Source organism: Protomyctophum parallelum, assembly GCF_964188405.1.
Source record: "Protomyctophum parallelum genome assembly, chromosome: 15".
NCBI classification, from domain to species: domain Eukaryota; kingdom Metazoa; phylum Chordata; class Actinopteri; order Myctophiformes; family Myctophidae; genus Protomyctophum; species Protomyctophum parallelum.
The window spans coordinates 37,593,217-37,606,849 of record NC_139710.1 but is presented as its reverse complement, the minus strand read 5'-3'; the positions used below and the strand labels follow the sequence as shown (position 1 = coordinate 37,606,849).

Here is a 13,633-nt window from a genome sequence, read left to right as displayed (position 1 = left end):
ATAAAAATCAAATCTACAGTCACCGCCCGCCGAGGCCATTGACTTGCCAGGCAGACTTAACATCAGCAACACTGTTATATCTTAAGTACTCATAAAATCCACTCGAAGTCACTTCATGCTGAATTTCCTCTCTGCTCTCCAGATTAGCTGGTCCGGGGCCATTTGAATCTAGCAGAGGTTGGCCCCGCTCCGCTAATCCCCACCAAGAAAGGCTCCGAGCCTCGCTGCAGAGATGGACTCTAATGACTTGAGTGGAACTTCAGGCTGTTCGGCTCTATTAGCCCAATTTGAACACTTTTCTTCGCAATCTTCCTCCTTGTATAATCATAGTACCTGATGATCATATTTTAGAGGGGGGGGGGGGGTCACGGCACTCCATCTTTAATATATGTCACATAATGGTGTCGTACAGTATACCATGGTGACAATGAGAGAGCTTTTGACAACAGAACTACAACTATTAGGGCATTTGAACACTGCATGCCTCCCGCAGTGACAATGTGGGACAAGGGGTCTCTCACCCTTTGTCAAGTCCCACCCGTGGTTGTGCCCCTCTTCACACCCATTGGTTGCCGTTTCGTGGTTGGACAAAAATCCTCTCTCTACATCCACTACCATTGAAATAACATGTTTTTCAGTTGCTTCATATTGATATTCTATGCACTCAATTGTTATTTTAATCTTTGTGTCAGTAAAAAGGAACATCCCCCCCCCCCCCCCCCCTTGACTCTAATTAGCCCGCGGACCCCCCCCATTTGAAAAGATATGCCAGGGAGTCAGGGACCCCCCATAAGAGAAGATTGTTACGGCTCTAGCAGAGATTCTCAATCCGCTTAATGTCAAGGACTCACAGTTTGACTAGTCTACGAACCCCACATTTAATGGCATTTCTATCTCTGGGACCCCCAATTTATATATAAATCAATGTTAATTTAACTCTGAGAGTGTACAAATGGAACCAAATGGACCCATTAGGTTTCTATTTCTACACTCAGAGTTACAGACCCATAAGTGTCCATTTGGTTCCAAACTATCATTTAGCTGGGGACCCCCTGGAACTCCCTCAAGGACCCACTGTTCTAGTGTCTTTTTGTCATGTCTGGGGTCTTGGAACGGGCAACTTTCTAATCACCGTCTTGGTGTCTGTATAGCCATGAGTCTAATGATGCCTCTCTCTCGTCCACACACCGCCGGTGGACTTTTTAATCCCTCGCTTTTCTTTCTTCCTTTCTATTAATTTATAATAAAAAAAAGGGAAAGAAAATCACCCACCCATGTGATAATTTATTAAATTGCCTTTAAGTAAGACTGGAGATTAATTAGAATACAGTCAATTTAATTTCCCGCCGTCCGTCGCCGTCATATATAAATCCACTGTTGGTTAATTGAATCCCCTACTCCACTTTTCATACCGTGTTCCTCAATCCTCACCCCACGATTACCAAGAATCACTGGCAGAATGAGAGAGGTGAAAGTACAGTTATATCTGCTCCAACAACGAGGGGAGGGGAGCGCTTTGAATCTGTTTTTCCTTCTCTCTCTCTCTCTCTCTCTCTCTCTCTCTCTCTCTCTGTTTGCTGAAAGAGCCGGGAATTAGATGACTGATCAATACTATTGGATTTGTGGACGGCACGCGGTGCTGCGCTGCTGCCCGAGTCCAGACTGAACGCATAAGGTTCTGATGAAGGGCTGTGGCTCTCTCTAGACGGACAGCTTTGAATAGTAGATCAGACATGTTGCCATGATGGGTGGAGCCCCCTTTTCCTTATTCTTATGTGGCGGGCGCGTGCGTGGACGTGTAAACAACCATATGCAAAGAGTTGCAGGATTAACTGGAATATAGCGATGAGTGAGGGGCTTTTTGTGTGTTTGGAAACCGAAAGGGTAATTTGGTGAAAGCTTTATATATCGACCGACCGCTATACCGTCAGCTATTGAAAATCCATCGGCCGTCAATATAACGATCCGCGTGGATGGGAGAGAGAGAATAATGGAAAAAGAGGGCAAGACCGAAAATAGATTTGACCCATGGTAATTACGGCGGTGGGAGACGTGTGTGTGTGCGTGTGTGAGTGCGTGTGCGTGTGTGTGTGTGTGTGTGTGTGTGTGTGTGTGTGTGTGTGTGTGTGTTTGTGTGTTTGTGTGTGTGTGCGTGTGTATGTGAGTGTGTGATTGTGTGAGTGCAGTGAACACGTGTTTGTTGGATCCTGTTTTGGCCTCTCGTTTGAGGTGGAGTCTCTCTATTTGTTTGTCAGGTTATTGGGTCTATCCACGTGACTACCCCCCCTCCCTCTCTCTCTCTCTCTCTCTCTTATAGTCTCTCTCTCTCTCCCCCTCCCCCTCCCTAGCTGCGCTCCGCGGCCGTTGCGAGTGTATTGATTATTTCAGATACTGATTATCTAAAAGGCCTTCTGCTACTGTAGGCATTGGATTTATTTTGGCTTAATTATTTATGGGCCAGGCCGGGGCTTGCATGCAGTAAGTATTAGCACCACCGTTGCACTGTGAGAGATCTTGAAGGATTACATTGTTAATATTCAGCCGCGTGCATTTTTATTTATGTTACACTCTTAAAGCTTTTACTATACTGACTGTATGCAAGCATGATGGCCTCCCCGACGTCTCCTTTCCTCTCTGTCTGACTCTCTCTCTCTCTCGCGCACGCACGCACGCACGCACGCACGCACGCACGCACGCACGCACGCACGCATTTGCTTTATTCTTCCTCTCTCTCTCTCACATTCTGCCTTTCTCTCTCTCTGTGTCTTTGTGTTATAAGATCTCTGTCTCTCTGTGCGTCTTTGTGTTCTTACAGAGGGAGTTAAACTCTGTAGCATCTGAGCTGATCTCTCTCTCTCTCTCTCTTACAGAGGGAGCTAAACTGTGTAGCGTCGGAGCTGGCGGGCCGACAGGAAGAGAGCGAGCACTCCCACAAACACCTGGTGGAGCTGAGCAGGGAGTTCAAGAGAAATGTCCCCGAGGTGAGTGTACTGTCTGTCTGTGACCCCAGACGCACTCACGCAGGCGCGCACGCAGGCATGCACGCAGGCAGGCAGGCAGGCACGCAGGCACGCACGCACACATGCACGCATACATGCACACACGCACGCACGCACGCACACATTAGCTGCGACAACGGAGATGACTAAAGGGCCTATTCATAGTCAAGTTTATGGTGGCTGCTAACCATTTCGGTGGTCACCTCTTCACCAACATCTCCAAACCTCCATGGTCATATCTCCTAACTTCCATGGTCATATCTCCTAACTTCCATGGTCAGATCTCCTAACCTCCATGGTCAGATCTCCTAACCTCCATGCTCATATCTCCTAACCTCCATGGTCAGATCTCCTAACTTCCATGGTCAGATCTCCTAACCTCCATGGTCATATCTCCTAACCTCCATGGTCATATCTCCTAACCTCCATGGTCAGATCTCCTAACTTCCATGGTCAGATCTCCTAACCTCCATGGTCAGATCTCCTAACCTCCATGGTCAGATCTCCTAACTTCCATGGTCAGATCTCCTAACCTCCATGGTCAGATCTCCTAACTTCCATGGTCAGATCTCCTAACCTCCATGCTCATATCTCCTAACCTCCATGGTCATATCTCCTAACCTCCATGGCCTGCAACAATTCCTCAAATCCGTCCATTGTTTTCCCTCTGCTTTCTCTCTACTGCCTATCTGCCTCTATTCTATTCCTTTCTGGTCATTTTCAGTTCCTTTCCTATTCTTTATATTAGGGATGCACCGAAAATTCGGCCACCGAAAATATTCGGCCGAAAATGGCTAAAAATGTATTTTCGGCCTATTCGGTTTCGGCTCAAATAGGCCGAAAATATATCACCGAATAGTCAAAACACTGGGTCGGTATAAACACAACACGCGATTGTCTTGAACGTAACCAGAGCGCTCCACATCTACCTCTCTCTCTCTCCCAACTTCAGTCTCCCCCCACACACACACACACACACACACAGCGTCAAGTTGCTCTGTGCTGTGGCTGCGATGCGCTCCGCGAAATCTGCAAGCTCATCAACAGGTCCCAAAACATGGTATTTGTGAGCACCGCCACTGTCTATTCTTTTGTCGTATGACAAAAAATGCTCCCCAATGTCTGAATCTGTGAGTTTGCATGCAGGCTACGACGAACACTAGCAGTAGCTTGCTCGTTAGCTCCTCAAATTTTTCCACCTGTGTGTAATCTCAGCAGCGCATTGAAGTGGGCACAGGCAGGGCAAAAGCAGAAGCAGAACGTCCGTGAACGTTTTGCTTAACAATGATCAGTTGTTCAGTGCTGTTTAACTTTGGCAATATGTGATACTAGAGCCTAGAGAACATGCTAATATGGCTGCTAAATAAGAACGTTTTCCCCTATCAGCTAGCATGCTATTGTGTGTGTGTGTGTGTGTGTGTGTGTGTGTGTGTGTGTGTGTGTGTGTGTGTGTGTGTGTGTGTGTGTGTGTGTGTGTGTGTGTGTGTGTGTGTGTGTGTGTGCGTGTGCGTGCCCACACACTGTGTAGGACAGTGGTTCTCATAGTGGGAGTTCCAGCTAAATTATAGATAGTTAGGAAGTAAACCAAGTGGGGGTCTGTAACAGAGTGCAAAAATGGAACCAAATACACTCTCAAAATTTACATTGATTTTTACAATAGAAATAAAAAATAAATTGGGGTCCCAGAGATAGAAATGGGAAGAAAGACAGTCAGCTATACACAGTCAACATGACAGATTACAGTATCATTACAAGTACAAGGAATGGCAATGAAATCAAATTGTATTAAAAAGGGGGTAAAATATTAATTTTGAAGGAGTATTCATTTTTATTGTCTTTATTGTTAGTTACAACATGCCTACAATAACTTGAAGCATTTTTTAAAGGTAATTGCAAAAAAGGTGCCATAATCCGATTAATCGTTTAAATAATCGCCCGATGAATCGATTATGAAAATCCATAATCATGTCTTTTGCCATAATCAGGTAGCTTTACAACAAAGCTGTATTCGGCTATTCGGTATTCGGTTTTCGGCCAACTGTTTCCTATATTCGGTATTCGGTTTCGGCCAAGAATTTCCCTTTCGGTGCATCCCTACTTTATATACTGTATAGGTCAGTATACAATCTAAGATTTGACCCAAAAGAAATTGCAATAGTAATCTTTTTTTTAAATGATCCTTAGGGTCATCCAAATTGTGATTATTGTGGGAAATACGGCTGAAAACGGCCATAGCCGTCTTCACAAATGTGATGACGGTTAGTTGCTTTGAGGGTCCAATGGAGTTAGCTGGTTTTGTCAGAAGCACTTTCTATTACTTTTCATTGGTTCGATATTTTTTAACCAACACAGGATCAGGCTGTCACTGCTGGCTGGCTACTCAATCTTCTTACATGCATCTCTAGACGCTGCAGGAAGCCTGCTGCGTCCTGAGCTGTAATACACTTAAACAAGAAAAAACGTATTTTTAAACATGCCTGTTTAAACTGCCATGGTTTTAACAGCTCATCCCGGCACAGTGCATTCTTCTGCCACTTGCTCGCTCGCTCGCTCAGTCACATATTTCAGCAGGTCACCAATTTCACCATACCCCCGCCATGCTGGAGTGATTGAGTGTGAGTGAGCACATGGCCGAGATTTTGGGGGAATTGGAATTTGGCTTTACGGCCGAGCTATGGCATACGCACTTTAAAATACAGGACTGGATCTATAAGTGTGTGTGTGCGTTTGTGCGTACATGCGCAAACGCACGCTGAAAAGCCCTGGTGTAGCTCGGGCCGTCTACCTCATTGAGGTCACTACTCCTCCTCCTCCTCCCCTCCTCCGCTCCCTAATCAGGTGGAGAAAGACAGAAACACACAAAGTAAGAAATGCTGAGCCTCTTGTTCTCTCTGCCTGTGTGTGTGTGTGCGTGCGTGCGTGCGTGCATGTGTGCGTGTATATAGGAAGTCCGGGAGATGGTGGCACCTGTCCTCAAGAGCTTTCAAGCCCAGGTGAGTTTTCACTCCTCCATGATTTACAGACACACACAGTAATACATACAGCATCCATACTGTAGCTTCATATACAAAAGAAAGATGGTGACTATTTATCGCACACTGACTGGAGGGTATGTATACCTTTAGCATCGGCGGGCGCAGACACTGTTTTACAGGATCTCGTCTCATCACGACCATCTTATCCTCCACGGCAGTGGTTTTCAACGGCACTGGGTGCCGCGCTATATGAGCTTGTAGATCTGCTGTTTTTCAATCACATGTGTGTGAGCTTCTTATGGAAATGATACCACCAGTGGTCCTTGAGGGGGGGGGGGGGGGGGGGGGGGGGTTCCAAGTGGTCCTCATGCTAAATGATGGAGAGTTGGTGGCCAAAATGGACCCTTATTAGATATTTAAAGGTATATTCAGTGATTTGACTTAATTCAAATATAACTTATTGGTTTGTTTTGTTGTGATAATCTTCCCTACTATAGAGTGTGCTGACCATATAAGGAGTTCCTCCCTGTCCCCAGTTGACCCCTGGGGGTCAAAAAACCTTAGGTTTCGTTTTTGGCTAGGTGGCCAAGCCTTCATCCAATCAGGATAGAGAGGGGCCTTCTGCCAATCATGATTGAGCGGGCCATGGTGTGTGTGCTGTTGGCCTGTCGCGCGTCCCTCCACTGTAGTGCGTGCATGTGCACAACTTGTTACCGGGCGGACCGGTAACAAGTCCATTTGGTTTATTTTTTACGCTCTCAAGAGTTACATTGTGTTGTTAAACATTCTGCATTACTTAATTTAGAGAAAGTCTACCCAGTTGGAGAATGTAGAAGAATTGTCTTTCTATGTTGTCTCTCCTATAATACCAAATTTGACTAGGAGACTGCCATTGGATTTTTTTGAATTTTAGTTTTTTCATTTCATATCAAAGCAGGGAATCATAGCTTCAAATTGACATATTGGTTGTTCAGTTTGACCCACCAGTTTTGGAGATATGGCTTATAGAGTAATGTCTGGCAGAAAACAGCGAGTTGAGAAAACAGGCTTGAAAGGTTCACTTCTGTGGTCTCTAACATTACACCTAGCTACATGTTTAAGCATTTATTTCATATTTACATGTCAATTTCAGCTTTGACACTTATTTCAGACATGCTCTAGTTTGTGAAGAGTCTGCCTGTGCTATTAACTCATTTTGAAAAAAAAAAAATGAAAAAAAGTTTTTCTCCTCTGGTGAAAAGCTGGGATGTGCGCGATGGCAGTCTCTCAGTCAAATATGTTCACTAATGGTACGGTACCTACCGACATCAACACAGCATCCAACAACACAGAACAAAATTCGTACATTTTTGGGTCCGCAAGGCTAAATGTCATCGAATGGTGATTCCGTATAATTCCGAAAACAATAACGGGGCCTTAATTGATATATAAAAAGGGGTTTGAAAACCACTTGCTCCGTGACACACACACACACACAGTACGAGACAGGCAGCACTTCCACATGTTCGCTATGCCCTCTATACAACGACGCAGCACACACACACCCACCCACACACACACACACACACACATCACACTGCTCCTGGGAATGGAGGATTCGATAGATAGATAGAGAGAGAGAGAGAGAGAGAGAGAGGGGGGAGGAGGAGAGGAGGAGAGGAGGGGGGCAGGAATCCATGGCATACTTTTCATGTATCCCTCCTCATCTGCCCGTTTATTGACTGATGCCTTTTCTGTCAAAGTGAAGTAGCATCTATCTACCATTAGATGATCAGATATCTGCCTTCTCATATTTTCTTGCATGGGGGGGGGCGAGACAAGCCCTCATTTCCTGTTGTGATGGTGGTGGTGGTTGGTGCACTCGGCCGTGCCCCCCCAAACCCCCCCCCCCCCCCCGACGTCGGCCATATTGAAAAAGTCATCTGATACCTAAGTATAAGACTCTGCTCTGGCCATTAAACCAAGGTCATAAATCACATTTGTGAGCTGCGTTATGGTCCAGCGAGGCAGGGATCTTATGGAAATGATACCGCAAATATGTTTTCCAGTCTCACTCCCCCCCCCTCTCCACCCTCCAACCACCCCCCCCACCCAACACGCCGCCGTTCCCCAGCATCATGCTGAAAGCCCCGCCATCATCTCTAGACATGAGACTGGCAAACATGCTGAAAGCCCCATCATCATCATCTCTAAACATGAGAACGCTCAGCATGGATTGTTACAGGTTATATTCTCGCCGAGGTGATTATTGGCAACTTGTTTTTTAATGGTTCCTAATTGACTGTGTGTGTGTGAAGCAGTCGCCCTGCTCGCTCGCTCGCTGGCTGGCTGGAGCTATATCACGTTCAATAACAGCACTCTGCTGCATCGCCGCCATATCATATAGTTTGATTCGTAGTGCTAATTCAATTACTCCCCTGACTGCATGAAGTATAACCCATTTTGACCTGAGATCAGATTCTAAAAATGTCTTCTACATCCTGACAGTTTTCTGAAAAATCTGTGTTTCTATGTCAGTCGTTCTTCGATTTTTCAAAAATAGCAGACCTACAAGCTTGTAGATCTGCTATTTTTCAATAGCTAAAGCATACCATAATGCTAACACCAAAAGGGGTTGCCGCCCAAAATGGGATAAAGTCGCGGCACATATCAAAAGCTCCCCTTCCATGTATTTTATTGTGCAAACAGGAAACCCTCCGTGGGATTAATTTAAGGACTATTGATGTCTGACGTCTGGGAGTCTAGAGATGGTTTGGTTGGTAGATAAAATAGATGGCAGATAATGAGCGATGATGATGATGTTTTTTTCGTGCGGGCCTCTCCGGGCACCCCGCACCAACGGAGCGGCCCTCGCCTCTTCTCATCCCAACTTCCACACACTGTTGTAATAAGGCCTATTCAGACCAGTGTTGTTTTTTGGCAGCAATTTTTGATTTTAGTTTTAGTCATACGGTATAGGTATAGTCTCTTGTATAGTTTTCATTTAGATTTAGTCACATTTTAGTCACCTGGAATGTTTTAGTGTTAGTCTAGTTTTAGTCGACTAAATATCATGAGGTTTTAGTCGACTAAATCTACAGTTGATTTAGTCGACTGAAATGTATTTTGGAGGGCCTTGATGCCATCGTAATGGCTGATTTTACATAGCATAGCTGAACATAGCAGACAACGCACCACGCTGCGACGCGTTGTGAATATATTGTCAATATATTTAGTCTCAGTTTTAGTTTCTCATTTCGTTTCCATTTAGTTTTCCTCAGTGAAAAAATGTAGTCGACGAACATTTTTCGTCTTCGTTTTAGTCGATGAAATCAACACTGATGTGAATAGACCTTTATACTGTACACACATCCGGCAAAACAAGTCATCTCATATTTCCCGGAACGTCCTCATCCATTTTGTCGACTCCTTGTGAAACTGTGAGCTACAGTAACTAACTGTATACTGAAACTCTTCAGCTACAGTAACTGACTGTAACTATAACTGTATACATGCGCATCCGACGAACGAACCAACGAACGAACGCCGAATAACATATAATCCTGGCGGTGCTTCCACCGATACACTTTGACCTTATTGTTAATGTCAAACAGCTTGCGGAGGGGCTGGTGAACTTTACCCAGCGGTAGTCAGTCTGACGGGGGACTCTCTGTACCTGCTGCTGCTGCTGCGGTGGAGAAGGTGGAGTTATACGGAGGATATATGTGCTTATTTGGCTGCTTGTTTTGGGATAGTCTCTAAAGCTCCCGTGCAGCTGTACTGTACAGGTGGCGAACGTGTGAAAAGTGTTTGCGCGCGCGCGCGTGTGTGTGTGTGTGTGTGTGTGTGTGTGTGTGTGTGTGTGTTTGCGTGCGCATGGCGCGCATTGAGAAAGAACTGGGTCCCTCTGCCTCTGCCACCTCCAATCCACCCCTCCCTCCCTCCCTCCCTCCCCTCTAGTTCGGAGGTCCCCGAGGCGGCCCCTCTTGGTATTTGGACCCCCCCCCTCATCATCATCATCATCATCATACGTGCCACTTCTAAAAGATACGTCGCTTTCCCCTTTGAAGTGTTTCGCTACATGACAGGTTCTCCTTCTCTTTTTTCTTTTCCTCTTTTCAGTTCGTTCGTTCATCGCCCCCCCCCCCTCCACCCTCCTCCGCCCACTTCTCCCCTCTCTTCTCCTCTCCTCGTCGTCCAATCTCGCCTCCTAATTATCGCTAACCAGGCGACTGATTAGGAACACGTTGACGACCTAGATTTCTTTTTTTTCCCCGCTATACGAGGAGGAGGGCGGAGAAAGGGTTAATCCCAGAGCTGGTTGGTTGGTGGCTGTCATTGGTCGCTTCCCCTCCCTCCTTTCCTTCTTCTTCTTTTCTCTTTATTTCTTTCTTTCTTTCTGTCTTTCTTTCCCTGGAAGTTTGCTAATGAGGTCCCGTCAGAGCTGAGGAGAGGTGTTACAGTAATTTGGCCTTGTGAAGTAGGAAGGAGATTAAGGACAGAGAGGAGCTTGAGTTTACAGCTTAAAATACACCGCTGTCCTTATTAATCCACCGGGCCCTGGGAGACTTACTGGCGCTTTTTTTATTTTTTTGGTTTTATAATGAACGCTGTCTTATAATGAAGGTAATTTTAATAAAAATGTTTGACTGCGGCGGCAGGGGAGGGGAGGGGAGGGGAGGGGAGAGGAGAGGAGAGGAGAGGAGAGGAGGGGAGGAGAGGAGAGGAGAGGAGAGGGGTACACTACGTCTCTATGGTCTGATGTGCACTTTTTGACGAGGAGGGCATGGAGGGTGTGTGTGTGTGGGGGGGGGGGGGGGGGGGGGGGGGAGGTTATGACAGTAATTTCTCAGATAACCTATTGCTGGAGAGATGGAGAGCCTGTGTGGTGCCTCGGTACTGTGTACAACTTTCACACAACCTTCCCTCTGCCATCTGGAGCTACTGTGGCACATGGGTGTGGCACATGCCCGCCTTCGCCACGACTCGCCCAGACCTCTGCTTATAAAGGGCAAGACCACTTTGGTATAGAGGTTTGGGTTGTGACTATAGCTGTGGTTCCCAAAAGTGGGGTCCGGGGTTCTGATTGCAACGGGAAGTGCATTCCATATAGTTTTGGAGCCAGAAGGGAGAAGAGTTTTGGCCGTGTGGAGGAGCGTTGTCCCGGTGTTTTTAGTGAAGGTATACTGCCAGGCAGCTTCCCTGCATGCGTTGGTTGATCTGAAACAGGTGTTTTTAGTGAAGGTATACTGCCAGGCAGCTTCCCTGCATGCGTTGGTTGATCTGAAACAGCTCTCGAAGTCACTCTTTCACTATACATAAACAAACACAAAGTTGATTCAGACAATATACGATATAGACTATAGATCATCACCAAACCCAGTACTGTTTTTTTTTTTTTTTCCATGTTAACATCCGGTTGATTTTGCCATTTTTATTAGGAAGAAAACCCTTGACTGGACGTCTGTCTGAATACAAAACAAATGGTGTTAATTCATGTGTTAAAAGAGTGACTTTGAGAGCTGTTTCAGCGTACAATGTAAGTCAACGAGGAGCATATTTTTAATGATCCATTTCTAATCACTGGAGCAATTATTCTTGATTTCTTGTCCACCTTTGGAGTTTCATCATGGCAAGGTAACTAAAAAAAGGTGGTCTTTCCCTTTAATTCATGCTGTCGTACAACGGCGTCGCAGACCAACAATAAGCAGAGCTGTATAAGTTCACGAGTTCACGTCGTGAGTTTACAGATCTGCTGTTTTCAGTGCGCGATCTCCATCGTGCGACGGAGTGTCAATCAGGCTTACAGTATGTGTGTGTGGGCTCCGCAATGTCATTTACACCTCTCTCTCTCTCTCTCTCTCTATCTCTCTCTCTCTCTCTCTCTCTCTCTCTCTCTCTCTCTCTCTCTCTCTCTCTCTCTCTCTCTCTCTCTCTCTATCTATCTCTCTCTCTCTCTCTTGCTCTCTGTCTATCTCTCTCTCTCTCTTGCTCACTCTCTCTCTCTATCTCTCTCTCTCTCTCTCTCTCTCTCTCTCGTTCACTTCAGAGTGTAATCTCTCCACAGAATTAACTTAATTAATTAATTAATTTGTGTGTGTGTGTGTGTGTGTGTGTGTGTGTGTGTGTGTGTGTGTGTGTGTGTGTGTGTGTGTGTGTGTGTGTGTGTGTGTGTGTGTGTGTGTGTGTGTGTGTGTGTGTGTGTGTGTGTGTGTGCGTGCGTGCGTGCATTTGTGTGTGGCGTGCGTACGTGCGTTCGTACGTTTGTGTGTGCGTGCGAAAAACTGTGACCAATTTCTCAGAATATCTGTTGGATTACGACAGGGGGGTAAAAAATCCAGTTTCCTTAGTTCCCTCCAGGTTTTTCAACCTGCGTTGCGTTCCAGATGTCAGGGCGACAATAAATTAACCCCTACGTCGCTCCATCATTTCTCTGCTCTCCTGCTTGTCATCGTTTGCTCTCTCTAGTCTCTCCCAAAAAAGACAACAGCAGCATGGTGTCCCTAATTACTGAAACTTTAGCTTTACGCTGATAATCCGCGGAGTAATTTAGCGTGCACAATGAGGAGTTGTGACGCTCTCTCTCTCTCTCTCTCTCTCTTTCTCTCTCGTGTGCAGATGGAGATTCTGATAAATAGTTTGTAACGTGCGTAATTAGCGGCTCTGCCGGTTACATACCATTAACCCCTCGAGCTCAGGAATCATTATTGGCCCTCATTATCAGGCGGCGAGGTACAATCGAGCTGACTAGACATCAAAAACATCAAACAGCTATTAAAAGTGCTGCCTACTGGGGGCTCGGCGGACACCTGTTTATGAGTCTAACTGTGCCACTTCCTCCCCCGAGGTTGTGATGTGATGATTTTGTGGGGGGGGTGGAGTCGGTGTTTTTGTCCGTGCCTTTGTTGTTGTTGTTGCTGCTGCTGGTTTGTTTGTTTGTTTGTTTTTTATGAGTTTTAATGCTGTGGAGATATTTATTTTTTACAGCGTGCTTCAACTTCAGGAATGTCACGATGAGGAGGCTTGTCTTGTCTTTAACCCGTTGTCTTCTAGATCATGACTAGAGTATAGTTTTCAGAAAAAACAGTGGTTCTCAAACTATTAAATGTGAAGGAGCCCCAGAACTATCTGCCATGCAGAAGCAAAGATTTGAGTTAAAAGTGCTCGCTGGAAAATAATATATTCAAAGATTTGCGCCACATTTAAAAAAAAATAGCGGATCTACAAGCTCGTAGCGTGTGCCGCGCTATGAGCAGCGACGGCTCCAGAAAATTGTGACTATGGGGGGGGGGGGCTGGCTATTTAGAGGGGGGGGCTAATGAATCTTGGTTTACATAGAAGTCAGTCAATTGGGCTTGTTTTGAAGGGGGGCTTAGGGGGGGGCTAAAGGCTCATTCATAGTCTGGATTTTCGGTGGTGAGGTGACCACTGCTCCGGTGGTGAGGTGACCACTGCTCCGGTGGTGAGGTGACCACCGCTCCGGTGGTGAGGTGACCACCGCTCCGGTGGTGAGGTGACCACCGCTCCGGTGGTGAGGTGACCACGGCTCCGGTGAGGTGACCACCGCTCCAGTGGTGAGGTGACCACCGCTCCGGTGGTGAGGTGACCACCGCTCCGGTGGTGAGGTGACCACGGGAGCTGAAATAACGTTGAAGCCGTCCCGGGCTATGGGCTTGTAGA

At 46.2% G+C, this 13,633-nt stretch overlaps 1 protein-coding gene across 1 annotated transcript in view; it reads left to right on the top strand.

The window, feature by feature from the left end:
* The window catches only part of cux2b (cut-like homeobox 2b), a gene marked incomplete at its 5' end in the record, with an annotated part of 190,541 nt that overhangs the window by 68,043 nt on the left and 108,865 nt on the right, over positions 1-13,633 (top strand). The window contains 2 exons of the mRNA XM_083783472.1: positions 2,871-2,981; positions 5,945-5,992. Of these exons, the coding sequence (XP_083639598.1) occupies positions 2,871-2,981; positions 5,945-5,992 (159 nt within the window). The remainder of the gene's footprint in view (positions 1-2,870; positions 2,982-5,944; positions 5,993-13,633) is intronic.